This window comes from Rattus rattus, chromosome 13 (assembly GCF_011064425.1).
Source record: "Rattus rattus isolate New Zealand chromosome 13, Rrattus_CSIRO_v1, whole genome shotgun sequence".
Classification (NCBI taxonomy): Eukaryota; Metazoa; Chordata; class Mammalia; order Rodentia; family Muridae; genus Rattus; species Rattus rattus.
This window is the reverse complement of record NC_046166.1, coordinates 8,676,943-8,703,423: the sequence shown is the minus strand read 5'-3', so window position 1 is coordinate 8,703,423 and position 26,481 is coordinate 8,676,943. Positions and strand designations below refer to the sequence as shown.

The 26,481-nt window shown below is 50.1% G+C and overlaps 1 protein-coding gene across 1 annotated transcript in view; it reads left to right on the top strand.

The window, feature by feature from the left end:
* Wdfy4 (WDFY family member 4) overlaps positions 1–18,613 on the top strand; it is a 210,618-nt gene extending 192,005 nt beyond the window's left edge. Inside the window, exons 51-61 of the mRNA XM_032919360.1 lie at positions 269–422; positions 2,609–2,700; positions 3,573–3,785; positions 4,239–4,389; positions 5,919–6,103; positions 6,963–7,121; positions 10,145–10,324; positions 11,234–11,416; positions 13,465–13,549; positions 17,173–17,284; positions 18,214–18,613. Of these exons, the coding sequence (XP_032775251.1) occupies positions 269–422; positions 2,609–2,700; positions 3,573–3,785; positions 4,239–4,389; positions 5,919–6,103; positions 6,963–7,121; positions 10,145–10,324; positions 11,234–11,416; positions 13,465–13,549; positions 17,173–17,284; positions 18,214–18,280 (1,581 nt within the window). The 3' untranslated portion in view covers positions 18,281–18,613. The remainder of the gene's footprint in view (positions 1–268; positions 423–2,608; positions 2,701–3,572; positions 3,786–4,238; positions 4,390–5,918; positions 6,104–6,962; positions 7,122–10,144; positions 10,325–11,233; positions 11,417–13,464; positions 13,550–17,172; positions 17,285–18,213) is intronic.
* The last annotated feature ends 7,868 nt before the right edge of the window (positions 18,614–26,481 follow it).

Below are 26,481 nucleotides of genomic sequence, written 5' to 3'. Positions count from 1 at the left end.
TGTTGTTCCCCATCCCAGGAGGGCAAATTTGTACCATTTCCAGAGGTGTCCTTTGGAACTGGCAGGGACAAAATAAGCACCTTACGGCATGGGCTTAGCCTGACATTGACTGCCTTGCTGGCCTGGGGGAAGTCAGTGCACCTTGAAGACCAGTTTTCTGTTCTGCAAAATGGACGTGCCGATCCATTCCCGACTTGTGAACTCCGAGGCTGAATGGATAGAGGGAAACACACGCATGTGGCTGAGCACGGGACCCTTTCTCCCACAGGGCGGAAGCTTTGATGTGGCTGACAGGATGTTCCACAGTGTAAAGAACACCTGGGAATCTGCCTCCAAAGAGAACATGAGTGACGTCAGGGAGTTGACGCCTGAATTCTTCTACCTGCCCGAGTTTTTAACCAACTGTAATGCAGTGGAGTTTGGTGAGTAGAGTCACTAGGAAAACCTGATGACCCTAGGGAGCTTGGGGTTTCTCCTATAGGTGTCCAGAGAGTCACTGATTTCATCAGTCTCTTTGCCAGAAAGCTCACAAGGTCCCTGATCAGGACCAGTGCACTGGAGGTGAAGTCCATGCTGGGTGACAGAATGTTGTTGCACAAGTGGCTTCTGAGGAAGGATGCTTGGTCCCAGGCTTCCAGAACAGCACCGAGTACCTACCCCAGGCAATGGCCTGTTCTCTGAGGATCCCAGGTTTCAGTGTGTAGTGAGATAGCACCCTGCAACCTAGAACCTTTGCATGACTTAGGGTTAACACTGCCCTCAAGGCTCCTAACCTTGAGACTCTTCAGCCCCATGTCTGCTGTCCAACTGCCGGGTGCCACATCTTCTGCCTTGCAGCCCAGGATATGTCAGGCCTTCTTCCTGCTTCAGAGAAGGCACGGAAGTTTGCAGAGGCCTCGTAGGATGTGCGTGTACCTGGCATCTGCCCTAGGAATGTGCCTTCCCATTGGAAGGAAGGCAGTGAGGAGAGGTATGGTCAGAGCTGGAAAAGGGTATAGACAAGCACCCCTGCCACGTCAAGAGAAGCCATGGATGCTGAAGGAAACAACATCCTTCAGGCCTATCCTTCCTTAGGCTCCACCTTCTCCTTCAAGCAAGGGTTTCACCTCAAGCCAGGCCACGTGAGATCTTTTCCTCACAAACCCTCATGTGGTTTCCAATGCCATGGAGTACTTGAAGCCACTCCGATTCTGGTCCAGCTAGCCAGCCTGACACAGGTCCTTGGTGAGCTTGGCAGCGTCTAGGTTCTCAGATGCCTCTTGACATAACTGGGCAGATGCTAAGGACACTTCCCAGAGGGTGTGGTGGGGCACAAGATGGGGGATAAGTTAGACGGTGGGCAGTGGAGGCTAAGAGGAGGGCAGTGTGTCATGCAGAGTTCACCTCCGCCTATCGATTACGGCTGTGTTCTCGGAGGAAGGTGTGACGGGCAGCATCCGAGATAATCAGGTGTCACTGGGAGAACAAACGACCCTGTGGCTGGCACTGACTGTGTGCAGGCACCTCAGGTCATTATGCTTTGTCCTAAAGATATGGTCTAGGTGAGGAAGTGGGGTGTGGGTTTAGGCTATAAACGAATAAAGTGAACACTGCCTGGTGTTGAAAAGTCCCCTGAGGAAGAGTCAGGACTGTAGTTAGAGAGTGGATTGGAGAGACCGTGTTATTCCGTTCCCCAAGAAGAGACTGGAGCTGAGTCTGAGTAAAGAGAAAGTGGGACTCAGCACAGCCAGAAAGCCCCAGACTAGAGGGGAATGGATTTTTAAATTTGTATTTATTTTTTAATTTTTCACTCATTTTTTTTATTCACATCCTCATTGAAGTCTCTCCTCCCCTTTCCTTTCCCCTCCCTTCCTCCCCTCCCTTCTCCCTCTCCCTCTTCCCCAATCCCTCCCTTACAAATCCCTCCCCCCATTAACCCCTCCCCCTCTCCTCCTTGGGCAATGTTATTCTATTTGTTCCCGAGTTCAAGCGTGACCATAGGAGCATTGCTAAGCACTGGTCACGGCTTGGCTAGTATTGCGTGTGGCATACGCTTACTTTCTCATCTCACGCCAGCCCCACATGGCTTTGTCAGCACTGTCACCTTACAGATGGAGAAACTGAGTCCCTTAGAAGTCAAAGTGGCTTGTTCAAAGTTGGCGGCTGACGGACAGGAGACCCTTGGGCTGGGATCCAGGTTCCTCTTCTTACTGTCTGAGGACTCTTCATTTAAAAACCAACCCATCATTGGTTGAAGACTTAGGAAGATAGTGTGCACCAAGAACTTCAGGTGGTGCCTAGCCTAGACCCATAGGAAAGTATGCTTGGGTTGTTATCGACGTCTTCTGTTGTTTTGGACCCCAGGTGAAAGGCACTGTTAATGGTGAGGGAGAAGCATCAATACTGTGTGATTGGGAAGCTATCGCTAGTGTTGCCTGGGAAGCCCAGGGGACCTCATGAAGGATGCCAACTGTAGTGCCAAGCAGAGGAGGACTGGGGTTCTGTGAATAGAGGAGGCAAGAGGCAGTGTGGCCCAGTAGGATGCTGCTCACACGCCAACCTGCATGGAGTTGGCAGCTGCAGACAGCATGGATTTGACAAACTTGGACCTCTCTTTCTTTGCACTCAGGTTGCATGCAGGATGGAACAACACTGGTGGATGTGCAGCTCCCTCCCTGGGCTGACGGGGATCCAAGGAAATTCATCAGCTTGCACAGACAGGTAAGACATTCCAGTCTGTCCTGATGTGCACCCCAGCATCTCCCCGTCTCCGTGAAGTTTTCTGGCTCCCTGGCGGGGATAAACTTCGAAGCTGGAGAAACCAGAGAAGGGCCAGGGCCAGGGATTATTGTTTTCTTGGATGTTTAAAGAGCACCGGTTTGCTCTGCAATTGGACTAGGCTGCTGTGGTGGCCATCATGACAGGGAGTGAGCCTGAATCTCTGGGGGCAGGTCAGTGTCCTCACCAGACCCACCAGTAGCACCCCCCACCCCGACCATGGTCTCAGTATAGCTCAGAGATGGTTTGGGGGCCCCATAGAACTCTCACCTATCATGAGGTTTGGAGGTGAGATGGCTGAGCTTGTTACCCAGAAACCCCAACAAGGAAATGAAATTGTGCTTATCATCGTCGTCATCGTCGTCGTCGTCATCATCATCATCATCATCATCATCATCATCATCAGAGAAACTTAATCAAAGCAGAATAAGATGCTATGACATCCCCACAATAATAAAAGCTGGGTGCTGTGCCTGTTCGTAAGCCTAGTGTTAGGGGATGGAAATAGAAATATATGTTTCTATGTTTCCAGGAGGTCTCACTGGGGTCTGGGCAGCTCTGCAAATTCCAGGGAAAGACCATGTATAAAAGAGATAAAATTAAATTTAAAAAATTTAAAGTGGGGGAGGGGCAGCATCTGCAGATTGGCACCTGCAGTTGCCCTCTGATCTCTCTCTGTACACACACCCTCACACAGTGGCTTAAATGTAGAGAACCGAGGCTTGCTTGTTTGCTTGCTTGTTTGCTTGTTTGTTTGTTTGTTGTTTGTTTAAAGCATTACTTAGGATTTTACACTCTTTGGGCTTCGACTGCAGGCTCTGGAGAGTGACTTTGTCAGCAGCAACCTCCACCACTGGATAGACCTAATCTTCGGGTATAAGCAGCAGGGATCAGCTGCGGTAGAGGCAGTGAACACTTTCCACCCCTACTTCTATGGGGACAGAATAGACCTCAGCAGCATCACCGACCCCCTAATCAAGAGCACCATCCTGGGCTTCGTTAGCAACTTCGGACAGGTGCCCAAGCAGGTTGGTATGGCGGCCGCAGCATTCATCTTGCTTTATCAAGAGCGGGCAGCACATGCTTGGGAAAGAGAACAAGGATGTTCTATCCTGTTAGGGGTGAAGGGAGAGTCAGCCCCGGCCTTCAGAACTAGGACGAGGTGACACCATTGACATGGGATAATGCTGTGTTCTTCTGTAACATGTATGATGCTATGATATTGCTATTATTCCTACTGAGTTGAAATATCAAGTAGCTGAAAAGAGAAGAGTTTGTTCTATGACTTGGAGAAAATGGCAGCTCCTCCCTGAGCCCCAGGCCCCTTATCTATAACATGGGAGGAGCCTGATGACACTTGTTCTGTTGGAGGAAGGCCAGCCCAGATAGTGCCCGTAGTGGGGATACAGATGTGACACACGGGGTGATGGCTCCCCACTAAGGCATCTACCTCCTAATGACCTGTTTGTCTCTATCTCCAGATCTTCACTAAACCCCACCCATCCAGAAACACCACAGGGAAATCTCCAGTGCCCGGAAAGGATTCTTCCACCCCCACAGGCCTTCCGGGCCACTCACAGTCCTTCCTCCACAGCCTGCCAGCGCTGAGACCCTCTCAGGTCACAGTCAAAGGTGAGTGTCTGGGCTTCCATTGTCTCAGGGCTCTCTCTTTAGGAACTGGATTCCTCTAGGACCGTGGTTCTCAACCTTCCCAATGCTGTGACCCATCAGTACAACTTCATGTTGTGGTGACGCCCACCCATACAATTCCATCATCGCTCCTTCATAACTGTAATTTTGCTACTGTCACGAATTGTAATGCAAATATCTGAAATACAGGATATCTGATATATGACTCCTGTGAACGAGTCCTTCGATCCCTGGAAGGGATCGTGACCCACAGGTTGAGAACCACTGCTCTAGGAGTTCAAGGACCCAGGCTTGGGAAGAAGTGAGTTTTGCAATGGCTTTGTCTCCAAAGTCAGTGGGCACTGGAGGGTGATCTCTGATACGGAGGTGTCTAGGACTTGTAGGTTAGGCCCTGACTTCTAAGACCCACAGCGCTCTCTCTCTCTCTCTCTCTCTCTCTCTCTCTCTCTCTCTCTCTCTCTCACACACACACACACACACACACACAGACACTTGCACACAGACACTTGCACACAGACACTTGCACACACACTTGCACACAGACACTTGCACACACACACTTGCACACAGACACTTGCACACACACATACACAGAGACACACACACTTGCACACACACATGCACACACATACACAGAGACACACACAGACACACACACACTTGCACACACACAGACACACACACACTTGCACACACTTGCACACACACTTGCACGCACACACACACACACTCCCCTCTCTTGCATACATAAACAAAAGCACAGTCTACACACACCCCTCCGAAGCCAAGTGACAGGCTCTGCACCCCTGCTGCTCTCAAGCATCCAGATGAACGCATGCATAGCGTTGACAGATAAGGACATGTGCCCTGGGGCGGGTGAGTCCCAGCCCTACAGCCTCCTAGCTTGTGTGAGTTTTAGAGTTCTGGAAGAGGACAGTTTTCTCATAACTTGCACTGGGCTAGAGAGGGGCATCTGCACTGAACGCAGTTTTCTCCCACATTGTGTATTCCTGTGCTGCCCAGGAAGCATATATTATCTTTGCTCCTCCATAAAGACTGCGTGAAGGAAGGGGTAGACTTCCCTGGGATATCAGCTGCTCATCAGCAAGCTGACCCTGGGCTGGATTCCAACTGGGGCCAGCGATGGCTTCCAGAGTTTAGCTAGTGAAGCTATGGTGGGATCAGGACCACATGTCTGGGGTCCCTCCAAAGTATGCAGGAAGGACAGAGTCACCCAAGCTCTGTGGTTGTGCATCATCTGTCCCAGGATACTGTGTGGGCTTCTGGTATCACTGAAGACAGTCACTGAAACTTATGAGTGTCGGTTAGAGATGGAGATGGAGAAGGGCACTTGGGTTACTCCTAAGTGGGATTCATCAGGACCTCAGTCAGCGGCTCCCGGGCAGGCAGTATGCTGACAGAGCTCTGTGTTCTGTGGTTTCTTCTCTCTGGGTCCAGTGAAGGTGGGTGCTTTCCTCGTTGCATATCCCAGCATGCTCACTGGGGAGCAGATATGTATCTTTTCTCTCTAGGGTCGGAATCCCCTAAAGGGGCCATCGGCCACATCGTCCCTACTGAGAAGTCGATCCTAGCGGTGGAGAAGAACAAACTGCTGATGCCTCCTCTCTGGAACAGGGTCTTCAGCTGGGGCTTCGATGACTTCACTTGCTGCCTGGGGAGCTATGGCTCTGACAAGGTGACGGCACACGGTGTGGGGTGACAGGGGCAGGGTGGGTTGGGGGGGTCTTGACTCTCTCCCAGGTGTACTTCAGGCTGCCAGAGCACACTATTACCTCAGCGACCAAATCTGACTGGTTGTGGGACTACCCAAAGCCCATCCAGATGTTCACTTACTCTGGGTAGGAGTTCCTGGGCTCCCTCACCCCAAGCACTACTCAGATGAGAAGGGCTCTGACTGAACATTTAACCGCTTCCAAGAAGAGCAATTTCTCCCTCTCCCTCTCCCTCTCCCCTCCCCTCCCTCTCCCTCTCCCTCCCTCCCCTCTCCCTCTCCCTCTCTCCCCTCCCAGCCTCTCCCTGCCTCTCTCCCTGCCTCTCCCTGCCTCTCCCTGCCCCCCCTCCTTCTCTCTGCTTAATGGTCCCACTGTACTTTCAGGCTTCCAGTTGTCTCTGCCTTTCCCACAGACCCCTCACTACCCAAATTCCCTTCTACCCCACCCTATTCCTCTATGCTATTCAACGAAGCCTCAACATCTCATGCTTCTAGCTCTTCTTCTTATAACCTTGCCCCACCAGCTGCTAGAGGCAGTCATTGCAATTAACCACACCCACCAAGTTCCCCATTCCACGTTCCACAGCCTCAGGCTGAGCTGCATCCCCACCCCACACATTACATTCTGTGGGTTTTTACAGCCTCTGCATAGCTATGCAGCAAGTGTCTGCCTGCTCGTAAGAGCTCTTTCACGGGAGCAAATCTGGGATGGCCTAAATTCAGTCACCTAAGCCTATGGATGTGTTCGCCTATGTGTTCCCTGTTTCTCTGACGTGACTGCTCAGTATCTGCTGTGTCAGCATTCAGTACTCATCTCTCACAGATCTTGATGACGTTTGAGAACCTGGCTGCCTGGGGTCCCTGTCTGTGTGCTGTATGCCCATCCCCTACAATGATCATCACGTCCGGGGCCAGTGCAGTGGTGTGCGTGTGGGAGCTCAGCCTGGTCAAAGGTCGCCCAAAAGGCCTGAAACTCCGACAGGTATGCGCCTCTCACAGGTGTGGTATCTGTGGCAACCATGGAACCGAAGCAGGGGTGGAGGGCAGTAGACAGCTCTGTCACTTGGGAACGGTCAGTCCCTGAGCAGATCTGACGAGCAGGCAGGCACCTCCACGGATGCCTGACCATAGTACACGACGCAGTCGCTTCCATGTAGCCTTGTGCCAGAAAAGTCAGTCTCCTTGGCCAAGTGATGCTGTGGGGCCTTTGCCCATGCTGACTGATGTAAGACACTTTCACAAGCCTCACCTCGCGTTACCTTCTAATGGCCCTGAGGAAGGAGAACTATTATCACTGCTATAGTCCTGGGTAAACATAGTTCTTGGGCACGCAGCATTGCACAGAGAAGCTGTTGGGTCTCAAAACAAACAAACAAACAAAAACAAAAAACAAAAAAAAAAAAGAAAAAAGAAAAGAAAGAAAGAAGAGAAAGAAAGGAGGAAGCCAAGTGGTTCTTTCAAGTTCATAGATCCAGGAAACGGAACTCTTTCAGACAGGAAGTAAAATGGACAGCTTGTCAGAGAGGGTTGGGGGAAATCTGTCCTTGACCTATATTCCATGAGGTCATTATGAAATAGGTTCAAAACAGTTCAGAATGCATTTAAGACGTGAAACATTAAAGGCAGTTTTAAATTCACTTTAAAATTTTCTTTTCTCTATAAAAATGGTTCATCTCTGCACACTACCGACTCCCATATGCATATTTTTACCTTTCCGGGTCTTAGACAAATATTTTTGTTCCATTTTCAGCTTGCTTATCAAATTGTTTTCATTTTTCTACAGCCTCTATAATTTGCATTTCAATTGTTCCAGATGATTCCATTTCCATAAAATTACATTTCAATTGTTATGTCAGTGTACCACAGTTTAATAAACCATTTCTTCTAAAACTAGACAATTAGGTTATTTGCGACTTTTAACCATTTTCAACATTGCCACGGAAGACCTGTCATGTATATATGTGCAGTTTGCTTCTGACTAATTGTTTCCTTATGATGGATTTTGAGGAGGGTTACTGAGCAATGATACAAAGTTTCCCAAAATGATTCCACAGCTCTCCAATGCTGTCAACAATTAATTGAGACTACACACCTTGCCACAACAGGCCATCATGGAAAATTATTTTGAGAGGCTTGATTTTCCTGTGTGGTATTTATATTTTGCTAGGTATAATATGATATAACACAGTTGTTTTAATTACATGCACTCTGCAAAGAAAAAGAAAGAAGGAAAGAAACTGGAAAAAGAAAGGAGGGAAGAAAGTTAAGGAAGAAGAAAGAGCCCACTGGGTGCACGTTTAGAACTGCTGGGCTCTGCCTTGGATTTCCTTCCCTTTCAAGATGGTAGGGCACTGGGTGTCTCCTGACACAGCAGTTTCTGGGCCAATGAATGACAGCAAACCATGCCTATGTAGGCAGTGCCACACCCTGCCATGCACACTGGTCCTCTCTGCACAAAGCCGGCTGACTTGACCCTATAATGCAGCCTGTGTTGCCATTCAAACTCAGAGCCATTCTCTCTGAAGCCCCAGACTACTCACCTCAGGGAACTGTGTCAGGGTCCCTTTGCCTGTGCCCTTTGGTGGTGTTATGTCCTTCATGCTCAGAACTTCATCATCAGACTCAGGTCATTCTGAAGGTCAGAGGATTCTTATCAATCTCTTCTTCCCTCTTTTTTCATGGTTTTGAGACAACTCAAATCTTCAACGGGTCACGTCCAGAGATTTGTCACCATCTGGTTGGTGTCTCATTAGGATCCATTGAGGACAAATGGGAACTTGTGGCAGATTTTTTTTTAAATAGCTGTGACCAGGCAAAATGACAGCTTTGAAAGATGATGTTCAGTTTCATTGACCCAAATGAGTGAGCAGTTTGTCTCTGCCAGGGCTGGAGCTCTGTCTGCTGTGGAGCCAGCCCAGTCCCATTCAGGGCGCCACCTCTGCACTCCTCTGGCCCACTCTATGGAGTGGCAGGCATGTCCAAACAGAGGATATGCTTGCCATATTCTCTCTGGGATGCTTGGGGTGGAACTTTTACTACAGCCAGGAACACTAGGCCCAGGAGGATCTTGGCTCCTTAAGATACCTGGAAAGAGCTGTCTTCAAAGCCAGGAGTGAATCAAGACTGTAGGCTAAGATCAAATGGTCTAAGGCTGAAGGTCAAGAGCAAGTCCCCAAGACACCACAGGACACAAACTTATGTCATATCCACGGGTCTGGAAAAAGCCACATTTTATGCTAGCAAGAAAACTCAGTTGGTAAAAGTGTTTGCTGCCAAACCCTCAGCCTGACGCTGATCCATATCTTTAGTCAGACCCAGTGGCTCATGCGGATAATTCTAATGCTGTAATCCCAGTTTGGGCTGGAGGTTCATGTGTTCAAGACTAGCCTAAGCTATGTTGTTAGTAGTCCTTTCTCAATACAAAACAACAGCAGTTTGAACACTTTTTATAATGACCTGGCTTGCCGTCTTCCTTTCCAATCTGGTTTAAGGACTATGTCTCCAAATCTCCCAGTGTAATACACTCCCAACTTGAGTATGCATGAAACTTCTTGGATAGAGGTGTGTGAGAAATGAAGATTCCAGGGTACCATTGCCAGAGTGTCTCTTTTAGCAGACCAGGGGCATGTCCATTAAGACCCCAGATCTGCTGAGCCTGTTAGCCTGGGTGTCCTTAGCCATTTGAGACTTTTGCAAACTAACAGTCTAAGGGGCTGCTTCAGATTCAAGAAGATTGGAAGGAGAAGACAGGCTTAAGGACACTCGGGCCCCTTGCTGGACAAGCGGACTGGCTACTGCTTCTTCCCAGGTCCTAGGAGTCAACTCGACCAAGAGGCCAGCACATACGTGCCCCCACCCCCACCCCCACATAATCACCTGTTTGTAAAGTTACTGACTCGATCCGAATCTCTGTTTCCTCATCTAGAACCCAGAAGCAGAGACAACCTCTTAGTAGCCATTCTGTAACTCTCTCTTGTAACCCGTGGCTGTGCCTCCTGTTCCTAGGCCTTGTATGGACACACCCAGGCTGTCACATGTCTGACAGCCTCTGTCACCTTCAGCCTCCTGGTGAGTGGATCCCAGGATTGCACTTGCATGCTGTGGGACCTGGACCACCTCTCTCGTGTGGCCTGCCTGCCTGTCCACCGGGAAGGCATCTCAGCCGTCGCCATCAGTGATGTCTCGGTGAGACCTGGTTTATTTCTCCATTTCTGGGTTTACTTCTCATGACTCTGAGCTGGCATAACAGCATTTTGGATAGTGCTGCCAAAGAAAACCCAGGGACAGACGTACGATGATGTGGATATGGTCCTTTGTGTGCCAACCATCCTCTGCCAATAGAAAGTAGCACACTAGGAGGTGTTCGCTGTGGTATTTGCACAGCAAGGCTGGCCAAGAAGATCTGCCCGTGTCAGACCAAGGCTCAAGATATAAATGAATCTTTTAGGAGACAGTAGAGTAGCCTCTTCCTGAAGGTTCTTCTCGAAGGACATTGCCGGTTTCTATGAGCTGCCTATGTCATTGGCGCCTCTGTATGCTGTCCTCCACTAGAGGAAGTCCAAATTTCTTCATGGAGGCAGTGTTGGACAGCCAGTTGTAGGCCCCTTGTTTAGAGAGACAGGGGCAGTCTTCAGACTGTATCTTTCCTGGAAGCCAAGATGTTAGAGATCAGGATCTTGGAGGAGTCCAAAGCCCGCGCCAGTGTCCTAAAGCACAGACTTATTTTGGCTAACCATGTCAGACGTTCCAGACTAGGCTCATCTGCCTCCACTTTATGGGGCCTGAGTCAAGGCGAAACAGCACAGAGAAGGGGCATGCTGGGGCAAAGTTGTTTATGCCACAGCATTTGGGAAACAGATCTCAGAAAGGGCAGAGACAAGATATACCCTTTAAAAGGCACGCCCCCAGTTACCTGTTTCTTCCACCATATCTCAATACCATCCAACTATGTCATGTAAGTGTGTTGATGAGATCAGAAGCCTGTAAGAAGGTGTGAGATCGGGCACCTTCGTGTACAGACGAGATGACTGAGCATGCACCGTGTAAGCTGCTGGTGGATCTTGCATGAGGTAAAGCCAGATCTCTTTGCTGTAGGGAACCATTGTCTCCTGCGCCGGAGCCCACTTGTCCCTGTGGGACGTCAATGGACAGCCCCTGGCTAGTATTACCACAGCCTGGGGCCCAGAAGGAGCCATAACATGCTGCTGCATAGTGGAGAGGCCAGCATGGGATGCAAGCCACGTTATCATCACGGGCAGTAAGGATGGCATGGTTCGGGTAAGTGTAGTTTGGGGCAGAATGAGTACCCAGCATGATGACCGTGTTTCTCTCCTTTATTCACTCCTTCCATGGGTCAAACACTGCATTGGAATTTGAAAATATTCCATACCAGATACCTGCAGCAAATCAAGGGAAGGGTGGTACATTTTTATAGCACAGAGAAAATGAGAGAAAGGTATTGCACGCACGTGCACGTGCACACACACACACACACACACACACACACGGTGTGTAAGGTATGCTTGATGCATGGTTAAGCTCTGTAGATTACAGCACAAGACAGGAAGATATATAAAACTCATGAAGCCAACCTACCGAGCACTTTATCCACTCATCTGTCTACCCACCCACTGGCTATTTATCTTTCTACCTATTGACCCAATCATCCATTACTCATCCAAGCTTTTGTCCATCTTTCTATCCATCTAGTAATTCATTCATTGACCTACCAGGACTTCCATTCAGCTGTCTAACCATCCACCTCCCCATCAACCCACATACTTAATATCATGCCAAGGGTGTCATGGAGGGCCACTACAGGCCCTTTATATTGGGACATCCAGGTTTTGGAAGAAAAACAAATATAAAATGCTATGCTCTGCACATGGTACGTGCCATGGGTGAAAACAAGAGTAGCATGAGCTTTCAGAAGGACCTCTGGGAAGCCGGAAAGAGAAGGAAGCATGGGAGTCAGGGGGTGAGGTGGGAAGACCAGGATGTGGGATGGGTTTTCCAAGACCCGGGCAGGAAGGATGAAAGAATGGTGGAAGAGAGTGGATAATCAGGTGACTCACTTGACACCCTGACCAGTGAGAAGATGCTTCCTCTAGAGGAGAAGGGGAGTGATACAGTCAGGCTCAAGTGAGGAACAGATTTCCCTCTGGCAGACATACCTCAGGAGAGGCGGTATTTTAGCCGAGATCTGAGAATGAGGAACAGTTGGTATAGGTGGAACTCAGTGGGCTAGCACAGAGGGTGAGAGATAAGCCTGAGGAGAGATGACCCAGGAACATCTCCTACTGTGTTCTTTCTCTGTGAGAGGCACATGACCCCTGGCCCTAGCTGGCCAAGACGTGGAAAGGCCACATAGATATAGGATCGGCGAGTACAATCTGAACCCAGATCCGTGAGAGAGAGCAGCTGGGACGACTGAGCCACAGGAGTGCATGGCTTCCCCGAGTCTGCCTCAGGCATGTGTAGGAGCAGCCATGTTCTCAGCCTTCATTCATTCCATGTAGTGACTGAGCTCCTGGAACCTCACAGTCCAGGAACCAAGTGAGGTGCTGGGGAGCTCAAAGAGACACTTGAGTTGTTGGTTTTCCTTCCAAAGCAAAGTCCAGGCCTGCAGGTGAGAAGCCATATGCAGTCGCCCTGCGGGTGGGCCCAGAGATGGCCGCATAAAAGCAGGAAGGAACCCAGCCAGTGGGGTTTGGGGTTAGATTAAGGCAGGGGAGGAACTGTGGAAAGGCTCAATGGCTTAAATACTTGTTGCCAAGCAGGAAGACCTGAATTCAGATCTCCAGCACCCATATAAGAGCTGGGTCTAAAAAAGATAAAACTTATTAGTGTGTGAAGTCCAGACATTAGGAGGTGGTGGCATGTGCTTGCTAACTGGCCAGTCTAGCTGAAACGGCAAGTGCTCTGGTGGGAGTTCCTCTTTCAAAATGTAGGCTGGAGAGTGAAAATTAGACACCTGAAATTGACCTCTGACCCCCACATGCTTACTCATGGGTGCATGTGCCTCCACACATGTGTGCACGCTCACACGCATGCACATGAAGAATTGATTCAGGGTTGCAGAAAGGGATGGGAGGAACTCTATTTAAAAGTGAAGTCATGTAAACTTACAGGTTGAGGCACCATCAGGGGAGCTGAAAGAAACCCTAACACCCCATTTCCCAATGATACCATCAGAAATGAATGCTCAGGGCCTACCCCTATCCACAGGGCCCCCCAGGTGCAAGGGAATAGAGATGGGCCACCCTGACTCTGAAGGAAGCATAATTCTACCAGGTCATGATGTACATGTTCTCTTTTCTGGACAGATTTGGAAGACAGAGGACGTGAAGATGTCCGTTCCCAGGCAGGCAGTGATGGAGGAGCCCTCCACTGAGCCCCTAAGCCCCAGAGGTACCTGCTTGGAGATCTTGACTCATGTTGTCCTCCTGTACCCCTCTCCCTTTGCTTTGGCACCAGGGCTGCAGCTCCACGTAGAACATCAGAGCTTAGGGAAGTATTGCCAGCACAAGGGCTATACGTATTACGTTTGATTTCTGTGACGCTATGCCTGCCTGACGGAAACAGCTCCAGGGCAGAAAGGTTTACTTGGGCTCGTGGTTTCAGGTGTTACCACTAGGGGATGGGGGAAGCATGGTGGCATTTGTGACATTGGAAACGTGACGCGGCAGGTGTCCCCATGCAGTAGAGGAGGGAGACCAGGACCAGCGCTGGGCATGACACTGACATGTTTCTTCCAAACAGTTCCCACCCCTTAGTGCCTTCAAAACAGTGCCATGGCTTGGACTCAGAGCATTCTGCATGTCAGCCTGGGAGAGACGTTTCAGATCCAGACCGTGACAGGGGGCATCACATCAGAGAATAGTTTGTGTCCTGTAAGGATTGGATGTCCTAGGAAGCAGCATGAGAGTCCTGTATTGGACTCTGCAGTCCTTATAGCACCAGTGGACTAGGATATGGTGGGTGTCAGGGGCCCAGGGCTTAGAGGGTACATATGCCCACAAGTTCTCCTTCGATGCTCTCAGATGGTCCTGGAAGCCACAACCCAGGACCCGAATACAGCTGTTTAATAATCTGGACAGCCAGCCTGTAAGCAGAAGGAAGACACCATTCTCTCAGTGAGGAGGAGGCAGATCTGTCCTGCCTCAGATGCTCCATTAGCTCTCATTATGCCTCGTTTCCATTCAGCCAACGGCTTAGTATAAAAGTACTTTCCTACCCTGGGACTCTGCCCAACCCACTGTGAAAGCCCAGTGTTCCTGGGCTGGATGTGTCAAATACATTCCCAGGTGATATGCACAAAAAGAGGAGCTCCCTATCCTATGGCAAAGCCCTCTTCTCGGGTGACAGATGAGACTGAAATGCAAAGCCCTTCTGCCATCTCCACCACCGATGCTGTGGTAGGGGTACAATGTCAGAGAGCCGGAGATGCTCTGCCGAAAACCCTTCTTATGTGTCCTCCCCTCTCTGATTGCAACTCGAATAGGAGATTGTTGCAAGGCGTCCAAGGTAGAGAGAAGGAAACATAGTAACTTGGCCAAAGTTATCCAAAGCTTGTTACTATGTTCACTTCTGCCACTAAAGCAGCCCCAGCGATGCTGACCTCAAATATGGTCTCACAGTTGCCCTTACCTGCCGCTCCCCTACAAAGGCAGGCAAAAAAGCCCTCATCATCAAAATGACACCACCGCACCTCCAGCTACTCAGTCGTCCCTGCCACCATCCCTGTCGTCACTGCAAACATCCTTCCTGCTCACCCCCAACTTCAGAAGATTAGAGCCCAGCACCAAGCTGTCTCTCTTGTTGACCCACAAAGGAAGGGAGCACGTTACCACACTTGGAGAGTCCCCCAATCTGCCAAGTACTCCTGCTAGCTCCCTGAAGCAGTAACCGCCCATAGGAGAGGACTTTTTCCAACCTGAGGGGGGAGGGGGATCCTTTGGGCACGGTGGCCATTTTCAGTTTACCTCTGTTGCATGCAGATATCTCCTGTCAGTTCTCTGGAGACAGACATGCTCTGGGGCTCTCCTGTGTCCTACATTCTACTGATACCCAAAATTCCTTCCTTTAGCACTTCGAGGAATTTGTCATAATCTGGCTTGAGTCAGACCATAGACATCCCAAAACCAAGAACAGCATTCAGCTCAGTGTCCTAGTCCCCCCAGGGTGCTTGGAGACCATGCGGAGTCAGTCCACCTCAGTGCGAGAGGGAAGCACATAGCTATGTGCGCTAGAGCTCTACATTTCTTTGGAGAGCAGCAGCCACGTGTGCCCCCAATCCTGTTTCTGCTCCATGGGAGGAGTCAGCTCAGGAATCCTTTACCCCTGGCTATTTATGAAGCGAGAATACATACTTGTATGACACAGAATGCTGGCTTAGTCTCTCTTTCAACTGCCCCCTTCATATCCAAAAGTATGAGCTTATCCCCTGACTCAGATCCTCAGCCCTGACAATGGATTGCAATGAAGACAATGGACCTCCAGCTTCCATTAGGCACAAACAGTAGTAGTGAGGTGATCTGGGAAACAGGAAGGGGACCAGGCTGTAGACCTAATTCTATCCCACAGCTGTTTCTTTCCTGCTAGCTAAGAACATTTCCCGTGTCCAGCCCTGTAGAGGGCAATGAGAAATAATAGACAGATAAGAATCCATTCCACAGAACTCATTCGCCAGACTCCAAAAAACATTCTTCTCTTTGAACACAGCGATATTGACATTAGGGAAGTTACAAGGCTTCCTGGCTGACGGGAAGTCCAAGGACCCTCATCTTTTCCCTGCTGTCTGTCCTGACCTGAGGTTGCTGCTGCCCCGCAGAATGGGGCTTTCAGGATTGGGGTAACCGATAGGATTAAATGACAGCGTGGTACGCACATAGTTAAAAAAAATATTGGATAGAGTCTCTGTTAAAGTCAACAAATCTGAGAGCAGATTTGTGAATGTAACCCACTGGAGGGCTTTAAGGAGGAAGTAGGCTGCCCTCGTCCTAATGTTCAAAACCGTTTTGTTGGGAAGGGATCAGAATTAGGCGTGACACGTGAACATTTGCATGTGTGTCCTGCTGGTGTGTATGTTATTGCATACCCTCAAATGTCTTCAGGGGCGAGAAAGGAGATCTGTAAACGTATTGAGGATATGCATTGTGGGCAGCTGTAATCTGATTTCTGCTTGGAACTCATTTATTCATCATCAGTGGTAAGAACTAGCCACTGGAACACGATGTGCTCCAGAAAACAGCCCTTAGACTCGGATGTAGGAAAGGAGTCGTGTGAGGACTTGTGCTAGGATTTCCAAGTGAGGGTCTCCGTCCCTGAGCAGTGTTCTTGTCGCATATCCTCATGTGTTTCCTGTTGCCCTGGGTATTCTGCACCCACTTCAACACTACTGAGGGAATACAGCAACTGTCAGGCCTCGAGAAGATGAAACGCTCTCACTGGGCCATGCCCACTTGCTGTCTCTCCCTCTCAACCATGGAAGGAATGACTGTCTGTCTCTAAATGTAGTCATTAGAATGAGTGAGGTAACAATCATCGAGTTATATTTTTTCTGAGAAAATTCTCCCAGCATTTAATTATTGGTTGGGCGTGAGAGGATTTAGCTAAGTTGATAATGCAGACTTTATGTAATTTATTTTTACTAGGCAATTACAGGCTGCATTACACCCTGGCAGCAAGGTATTGTGGGGCATCTTATTAAGCATAAAGCCAGTAAACACTGATGAACAATTTTGCTGAACTAGGCATGCAATTTAGAAAGCAATAATACACAAATCCAATTTGGTACACAATGGATACCGCGGCACGTCAGCACATGTAACTATCACGGCCTGCAAATTAAATTGGGACGGCCCTTTTTTGCAACAGCACAGGCCAAGATTAAATATATTTTCCCCCTCAATTTAACAAGTTGCTGACCACAAATATAAATGTCTGTATCTGTGTGGTCCTGTGTACGGGCGCACGGGCTTTGTGCATGAAGCCACTGGTGCTCTAACTTTTCTCTCTCACACTTACCACAGGTCACAAGTGGGCCAAGAATCTTGCCCTGAGCCGAGAGCTGGATGTCAGCGTCGCTTTGAGTGGCAAGCCCAGCAAGGCAAGCCCTGCTGTGACAGCTCTGGCCGTCACTAGGTAAGAACAGCCCACAAGCCTAAGCACTTTCTCCAGAACTCCAGCAGAGGGCGCCACAACCAACCTAGCTGAGTCCCAACATTTCCAGCCGGGTTCTCATGATCAGACCCAGGGAGATCACATCACTACAGGGACCCAGGCATGGCCACCTCGTTGCTAATCCCCATGGGCTCTTGATCTCTAGCTCATGAATATGCATAGGTTCACGAAGAAATGCAAATGATAGGGAAGTCTAATTAATTCATAGTTCTGTTTTAAAGAGGTCCTTTGGTCCTGAATCCCACTGGTGATAGTAGCTTGCTGAGGATGACCGTGGTACAAGGGAGGTGGGGGAGCTTTATGAAGTCACTTGGCCAATGCAGAGTAGTCGCAAAGATGACACTGGGTTATTATTTTAGTTGTCATGGTGATCCCATTCACCCTCTAAGGGGTTGTAGTCACAAGAGCAGCTGACTCTATACTCTTATTTCCTCTCTTCCTGGCCTACGGTAGCCTTCTGGAGTCCCTGGTGTAACAAGTGCACAGTGCCAGGCTGGTCTGCCCGGGGTGGTATGGGGATGGGGCAGCAGGAGGAGAGCGAACCTTTGCTCTTCATGGAACTCATGCTGATTGCTCTGCTGGGGCTGGGGCTGGGGCTGGGGCTTCTAGAGCAACAGCCGGAGAGAAAGGAGGACCTCAGCCAGCACCTCAGCTTTCTCCCAGTGCTTTGGGACCTGCAGCAGTCACCACTCAAAGCCCCTCCACACGCTCAGGCCCTCACAGAGTTCCTGTCTCGCACTCCCTCCCGTAGCTTCAGAGGAGACCGGAATGAGCTGTTCCACTGTGTCTTGGATACAGTCTCTCACGCTGTGATTCCTGGGTGCTGGCTTCGATGTGTGGATCTGGTGCGAAGGCCTCCAGCACGCTTACCTTTTCCTTTTCTCCCCAAGGAACCAGGCCAAGCTCTTGGTGGGTGACGAGAAGGGAAGAATCTTCTGTTGGTCTGCCGATGGGTAGGAGAAAAACAAGTGCCGGAGATACCCTGGGGTCGGCAGCAGCAAACTACAGGCACCAAGGTGATGCACAGGCTGGCTGTCTACGCAGAGCAAGCTTTGGGGGACGGCTCACCTCCCCACAGTTCTCAAGGACTGATGATTTGCACCGGGTACCCCAAACACGTCTGCAGTCTACAAGACTTCTGTAAAAAGGATTCTGGTAGACATTGATGCTGGGGACTGACCTGCTGGTGACAAGCTGAACGGGAAGTTTCCAAAACAAGAGGGTGGGTTTCGGGTCATGGAAACCACCCCGTTGTCTTTATTTTATTAAAACACCATTTTCCAAATGGCAGGATGCTTGAGTGTCCCCTTGCCCGGTTTCATCTAGATTCTAGCAAATCAGCAAGGCTACAGGAGTGAGAGGTGTTGCTAAGCACTGCTGCTCACCCACAGGCCATGCCTGTGACTGCCACCTGACACAGACACAGGAGCGTCAGGTAGGGCAACACACCAGGCCTGGGCATCCCTACCCCAACTTCACAAGAACAGCAGTAGCAGTTCCCAGCCAGGCCCTGCCTTGGTCAGCTCCTTCCACTTTCCGTTTTGTCCCTCACATTGAAACAATAGGGATTATGTAAACGCCTCAGCTCCAGTCCCTTTCCAGAAATTTCCTCTATACGGTCCAAGTGAGAATCTGACACCTCATGTTTCTCCAAGTCTGAAGAGGCACTGGTTGCTGCTTTTACTCCAGGCTTAGGGGTGGTAGGCAGATGAACTTGGTGTCTGATGGCTCGGAGTCACCCCACCTTTATGGAACAGTGAATAGACCTAAAGATTAATATTAAGGAAGGAGAGGAAGTAGGCGGTCACGTAAAGACAGCAGAAGAGCACGGTCAGGCATCCTGACTCCTCTCTAAACTCCTAGGTTTTAGCAAAGAGGAAGCTTGGGGAGAAGCCTATTCTTAGGTCCAGGACACCCTCCCTGGATGGGAAGGGTTCTGGTCTGACCCTGGGACCAAGGATCACGCCACCTCCCACACCATCCACAGGCACCATTAGCAGACAGTCCATTTGCGATCTCGTGTCCGGCTGGGACTGCACGGGAGAGCTATAAATAAAACAGCAGAGAGCACCACTCCTTAGGAAGGCCGAGAGGCACGCCATAAATATCAGGGCTGAAAGGTCTGCTGGTCAGAAGTCTGCCTTCAGTTCACTCATTCCGTAAGTTTTAGCTCTTATTCGCCCTCTATCAAATGGTTCTGGGGTTTGCCGGCCTACCCTCGACTGGCTCCTACCGTGTCTGAACTACAGGAGGAGATATTTGAGTCTTCATGCTTGAATCTTAGGGCTAAGAGGCCAGTGCAAACAGACAAGACTGGCGGTCAATGATATATCCCACTACAGAGTCGGCACAGGTGACATTCAGGCTGCCTGCGAGCTCAGGCTCTGTAAAAGCACCCCACACTGGGTGCTTTAAGTGACAGAAATTTATTTCATAATTCTGGGGACTTAGAAGTCAAAGTGCAGACAGGTTTGCTCCCTTCTGGGCCTCTCTGACTTGTAGATGGCACTTTCTCCCACGCCCTGCATCCTCGTGTGGCCTCCTCTCTGCCTGTCTATGCCCTACTATCTTCTTAGAATGAGTGACACCAGCTCGAACGGATACTGATCCATCATCAGTATCATCCCTTGCAAAGGCCCCAGGCATGTCAGGTGGCAGGAAGGAAGAGCCAATGGACCAAAGCAGAAGCTATTGCTCTTATCCAGGGGCTGGAGGCTGACGGAGGGCGTGTGAGTGAGAGCGATGAACAGAGACGGCCATCTTCCCCAGGGCACAGCTCCCCAAGAGTCAGCTAGGCAATGATTGTATGGCAGATTGTATCCAGAGCTGATGGTCCCAGGAGGGACAGGCCAGGGTCCAAGCAGGTCCAAGCAACATGGAAACGTCAGAGCAAATCGGTGGGGAGATATGCAGGACTAGAACGTGGCCAGCGGAAATGGATGCTATGGTACTTTGGAGCTGATGGAAGTCCTGTGAGGAGAGGTAAATAGGGCTCTGTGGAGGAGAATGGGACAGGGCGGGAGAACTGGCCACCATCGTGTGTCTGGGAAGATTTGGTGGCACCTGGCAATGGGGTCTTGGGTACATGTTACCTGCAGGAGGGAAACTGCTTTGTACTGATCCAGAGGAGGACACAGATGTCCCTGGACCCTGGGAGATGAGAATGGGTTGCAGGGTCCTGAGGCATCAGCGGTAGAGTGTGCTAGGGTGAGGTAGGGGCTACCACAGACAGCAGAGCAGAGCTGCGGTGAGATTGAGAGGCCCCAATCCAGCAGAGGCTGAGACCAGGCACTTGCAGCAGCTTTAGCAGGAGGTCCTGGCTGGCCTAAGTGACCTCAGTCATTTAGTCACACGGTACTAGGCACCCTGTTCTGATGAGAGAAGACAGAGGAGGGGACTGGGGAATGGATGTGAGGGAGCTGATTTGGTACCACAGCCACAACTGAAGGACAGTCTGTCGGAGCAGGAGTATCAGCTACTGGGGACAAGGAGAGAGGATCACACAGATCCCGGCTGCCATGCCGGGCCCTGAGCAGGGACCACAAAAAGCCTATAGGTACCTGAGACAGAGATTGAAAAACCCCATTAAGTGAGTAGACGATGGGTCTGGGACCGTTCGCTCCTAGCGCCTCTACTTCCTGCCAACCTCAGCTTGTTTCTGCTTCTATAAAACAGGACCCCGGTGTCTGTCTTTGGACTTGTCGCAAGATTGAAATAGTGTTCGGTGTACAGTAAAATGATAGACTATAGAGTAAGGTGCATTATATGATATATTACTTATCGTAAATACAATCAAATGCTTGAGGGTGGAGCAGCTCAGGCTGACACCCATCGCATGCTGCGAGCTTTCACTGTATAACATGTCGGTCCATTCATACACTAGGGCCCGTCCCTTGTGCGGGAGCCCTGTGACAAAGCTGGAAAGAGGGACGGGCAGGGGCCAACAGGGGTGAGGATGGCAGGTAGATTGGCTCCCCACACTGCGTCTCAGGCCGCTGCAGCCCTGCACACTGGATTTTGCTTCAGAAGCACGCTGGGACGGAAGCCAGGCTTTCAGAGGTCCTGGCATTGTGCACTGGAGGCCTCCTCCTCAAACAACAAGGAAACGTGACAGAATGCAATGAAGAGGCAGTCACCTCTGCCACACAGCTGGCCAATCAGCTTGTGGTTCCGAAGCCTCTGAGGTCAGGGACCCCACACTTCACCAACTGTAATCTGCTCAGCACAGCAGTCATGTGGCCCCCACCACAATGATTGCAAGGGCCCCAGTCATCCCACTTTGAGCGTCTGTTCCACAGAGAAGTGCCAATCCTGGTTACCTTCCATGGACATGCTCTGGCCAGCAATTTGTTTCAGAATGCATACCCTGGTCCTCACTCAGCCTGCTACATCCTGTGCGGGTGGACTCATGATAGCTATAGGACTGAGGAGACCAGGGCTCACTCTGAAAGTGCAGGGATGGCATGGTGGTGGGCACAGGAGTCCTGGAAGCTGGCTTCCCCCAAAGGCTCAGGACAGACCCTTCTCCGAATCTGGACAGGCCTGGCTTTACCTGAGACAAACACCCACCTACTAAGTAGTCCTCATTTTAACCAGGTTTGTGTTTGCAAAATGAGGAGGTTGCTGCCTGGACAGGGGGATGACTATCAGGACCCTATAGATGACAAATGAGTTGTCTACATGGAAAACACTGGCATTTAACCATGGAATCTCAGAGAGGGCCCGTGAATCTTGAGCAACCAAAAGACTTCTAGGTTCTTTCTGGCAATCTTTCAGGGACCATGGCCTCCTGCTCTGCACTGGCCCCTACCTTTCATCCCTTCATGCTCCAGAAGAGAAGCTCAGTCCATGGACCTGCCTGCCCCAAGCCAGCAGCAGAAGCCAGTGTGGAGAAGTGAGCTGCAGGGACCGTGGAGAGCTCAGAGATTGGATCTGCCCGTATCAAAATGCATCGAGGCAGTGCACACGTGGGGAGGAATAGACTCTTCAGATGGAAATCTAGACGAGATTTGTTTAGCATAAAAATCAGATCTTTCTGAGTCCAAATCAGCTTTCTGTCAGTGAGTTCTTGGGCACATATCCCATGTCAGATGGAGGCAGGGGTGTGTTCATGCATGGGGGTGTGTCCACTGCATGCGTATGCATGTGCGTGTGCACGCTTCAGTTTTTCTCCTATGACATGCTGCTTGAAGCAGCTTTGTTAGCCTCCCCGGTAAACATCAGGATACTTTGAATTGCTTCCTGCCCCCAAGTTCCTAGAGGTTCAGAGAACACTTGTGTTTGCCTGGAGCCGAGATTGAGCCGAGCTCCCCCAAACTGCTGTATCCTTTTAACATCCCTGTCTAAGACTCTACCTTTTGCCAGGAATGAACCACAGTAGCTTCCATGAACCCATCATGATGAGAAAGGGTAAGAGACACCCTACAGGTGCCATAAATGAAGTTTGCACAGGCACTGGGCACAGGAGTCCTCACTGATGTAGCGATGATGTCACTGTCCACCGAAGCACTTGGCAAGCCATTCAGTCACCTTCCGTGCACAGGGTCCATTGAGTACATAGTCTATACCAAGCTGATAAACTGATGGAAAAGGGTTGAATCCAGGCACAGACACCTGACACACAGCTCCTTAAAATCTGTGACCATTGTGGGTCACACAAAACCTCTACCGGTCACTTCACACATACAGAAGAACACACCGAGGAAAGGCTTTGCTCAAGTTTAGACAGCATGACTTGACAGTGGCAAGCCCAGCATGCCCCCTGGCAGTACCCAGGAGCACTGAACCATGGGCAGAGGAAATCTGGAGCCTCGGCCTTGCATCAAGAATGGCTGGCTTGCTTTTACCTGTCATCCTACGGATTGCCTCATCCAGCCTGAGTGTGAGGGGAGGTACCCAGTCTTACTGCAACTGGGTATATACCATGTTTGCTTGGTATGCTGGGTTGTACCTTGGAGGCCTGCCTTTTTCTGAAGAGGAAAAGAGGAAAGGATGGGGAGGAGCATGGTGAGGAGAGGGCTTGGAAAAGAGGAGGAAGGGGAAACTGCAGTCAGATGTAATATACGAGAGACAATAATAGTAATGATAATATAATAATAATAATAATAATAATAATAATAATAATAATAACAACAACAACAGTAGAAAAAGAATGGCTGTTTCTCCCACCTCCTGCTGGGGTTAGAGGAAATGGTTAAGACACTTTTGGCTGATGGGGAAAAACTAAGCCAGTGTCAGAGAAGACTGGCTTGAGCAGCTCCGATGGATGGCAGAGAGCTCGTCCTGTAGGGGGCTGGCACTGTGACGGTGAGGTGTGTCCTCGCTGCCTGTCTTTTCTCCACTCGGTGGCTTCTCCTTCTCCCTCCCAGCAATTCCTTCTCTTCCACCTAGGAGCCCTGCCAGGCGTCACACTCTCTGCCTCATTTGTCTTTTCTTCTTGTTGTCGTTTTACAGCACAGGGAGCAAAGTAGCTAACGCTGTGTAGGTTGCTCTGAGTGTTAAATGAGGTGGCTCTCATCAGCTCCTCACAGCATGGTCTAGGAGGCAGGAACAGCCGTGGGAGCAGAGGCAGTTCACACACAGGGTCCGATATGAGCAGGGTGCCTTGTCCTCCCCTTCCCTCCCTCTGCCCTCAGCTGTGTGGGTCCCTGTGGAGATGGGACATGGCTCTGCACTGCTGCGCCACTCTCAGGCTTGTCTGTGTCACCCGCTCGCTCGCTTTCTCAGTGTTTGTCTTCAGTGTCACTCTCTTTAAGCATCTGCTATCCGTGAAGCCACGGAAGTCTGTGGCTTTCTAACTCCACAAAGAAAAGCCTTGTGTCCCTGGGGCCCCGGCGACCCTCTGAAAGAATCTGTCCTTAACAAGGTCCTGGGACAGGGAATGAATTTTGTCTAGGAAGCAGATGCCTGAGAAGAATCCCTGAACACATTCTCGCTGGCCAGGGTAGCAGGGCCAGAAACAGTGTTTTCAAATCACTTGTCTTGCGAGAGACACCTATCCAGATTGTCATGAATCGATAAACAATACAGTAAAAACACACAAAGTATTTGAACTGACACATCAGCCAAGAAAAACCCTGCTTGGCAAACAGGCACACAGAAAGTTTCTCGATGTCCTTGCCATTCGAAAAATGCAAATGACAGCTGGGCACATTGGCACAGGCTTTCATTTCAGCACCAGGGAGGTGGGGGCAAGAGGGTCAGGCTACCCTGAGCTACTCGGTGAGTTCAAAGCCAGCCTGGGATACTAGAGACTCAAAGGAGTTTTAAAACTAAGTGATTGGTAGAAAGCAAGGAAAGGGGAAGGAAGAAAGGAATGAGGAAAGCAGGAGAGAAAGAAGAGAAGGAGCAAGAGAGGAAGGGGAAAGTTAGGAGGAAGGGAGGGAAAGTTAGGGAAGAGGGAAGGGAGGGGAGGAAGAGGGAGGGAGAGGTAAGGAGGGCAAGGGAGGGATGGAAAGGTGGAGGGGAGATGAGGAGGGTAGGGGGAAGAAGGAGGGAGGGAGAGAGGAAGGTAAGGGAGGGGGAGGGAAGAAAGAAGGATAGAGGGAAAAGCAAGCACATGGAAACATTTGTAAAAACAGCTATAACTCAGAAAACTGAGCACCCTGAGGACTGGCAAGGGTATGAGGGAACCTGGACCCCGTGCAACCCATGAGACATAAAATGGCGCAAACTCTTGCTTGATAGAAAGTGCTGTCTTCACAGTGTGAAAGCAGCCGTAGAAAAACTGCAAGAGCGGCCCTGTACAGGATATGGCTGTGCCTCCCAAAGCTACAGCGAGCTGAAAACAGACACCTCACACACTGCTGTGCCGCTCACACCCTGAGCATTCTGCTGCTTTTCCTGGTGCAGAGGCTTTGGACTGGAGCTGAGGCCCGAGGCTGCTACCCAGTATCGCAAGAGAGGACTGCAGGTCTGCCATCAGCCTAGGGCCAGAGTGAACTCTGATGCCTGAAGTTGGGTTTCCGTGGACCGCGTTTCATGGTCATGCTGTTATAGAATTGAAGACTCACCTGGAGAATATCAGCTGGAAATCCTGTAGACACGATGGAGGAGGATGCCTCTGTCCTTTATTTATTACAGATGGAACATGGTGTTTCTAGTCATTTCCACTTGATAAAATAATATCAGCTGTCTTTAAACATTCTAAAATGTGAAAAATAATAATAATAACTACTTAACCAGGGGCCATGCTAATTAGGGCTGAGCTTGGGCCAATCCCCAAGAGAAAGGAGAGAGACCTTGAGAGAATCTTAAAAACTGAGACAGCAAAGTGAGCTCAAAGTTTTGTGTGTGTGTGTGTGTGTGTGTGTGTGTGTGTGTGTGTGAGAGAGAGAGAGAGAGAGAGAGAGAGAGAGAGAGAGAGAGAGAGAGAGAGAGAGAGAGAGAGATCTCCTTAAACCATTTTCAATGTCCAAGCCACAGGGGAGGAGACTGCAACTCAGGGGAAGAGATATTTCCACTCAATGGCTGGAGAAGCCTGAGGACCTAGGAGTCTTGTGGTGTTGATGGACCAGGATCCTCCTCGCCAGCTGTGCATCCAGCCCTTTGAGGTTCAAGGTGTCGAACAGAGGTCTGGGGTTATAGCAGGGCTCCCAGTTGGCAGCTTCGGGGCCAGGTGGAGCCTGCAGCTGTCTTCTCTGTGATCACTACTTTGAGGTGAGTGCTTTAGGAAGCTCAGGTAGCATGTCCAGTTGTCAATAGCACCTTGTATCTTCCCATTTTGATGGCCGCCTGTGTTCACCCTGTTAGACGGACTCTCAGACCCAAGCATCTCGCAAATTCATCCCACATTTATTCAGGGCTGCCAGTGAAGCATCTATTTAAGTGTCACTGTATGGGGATTGAGAAGACAGAAATACCCTGCTCTTGGGGGCTCACAGATAGACTCAAGGAGGATGGGGAATGGGCGGCTGGTGGCTATGGGGAAGCATGGTGCCTGGTTAGTGTCCCAGGAGATGGACATCAGGGGACACCAGAAGAGAACTGATGGGACACGCCTTTCAAAGCTCTGGTAAAATGATCCAGGTTCTGTGATGCCGTTGAGTCTCCACTCCTTATAGTAAAAGCTCATACGAGCCACATTCAAGAGGAGAGTACTGGATTCAGCAGGTCTCTCTGACCATACAGCACATTGTATCAAGAGCGAGCTGTGAGGC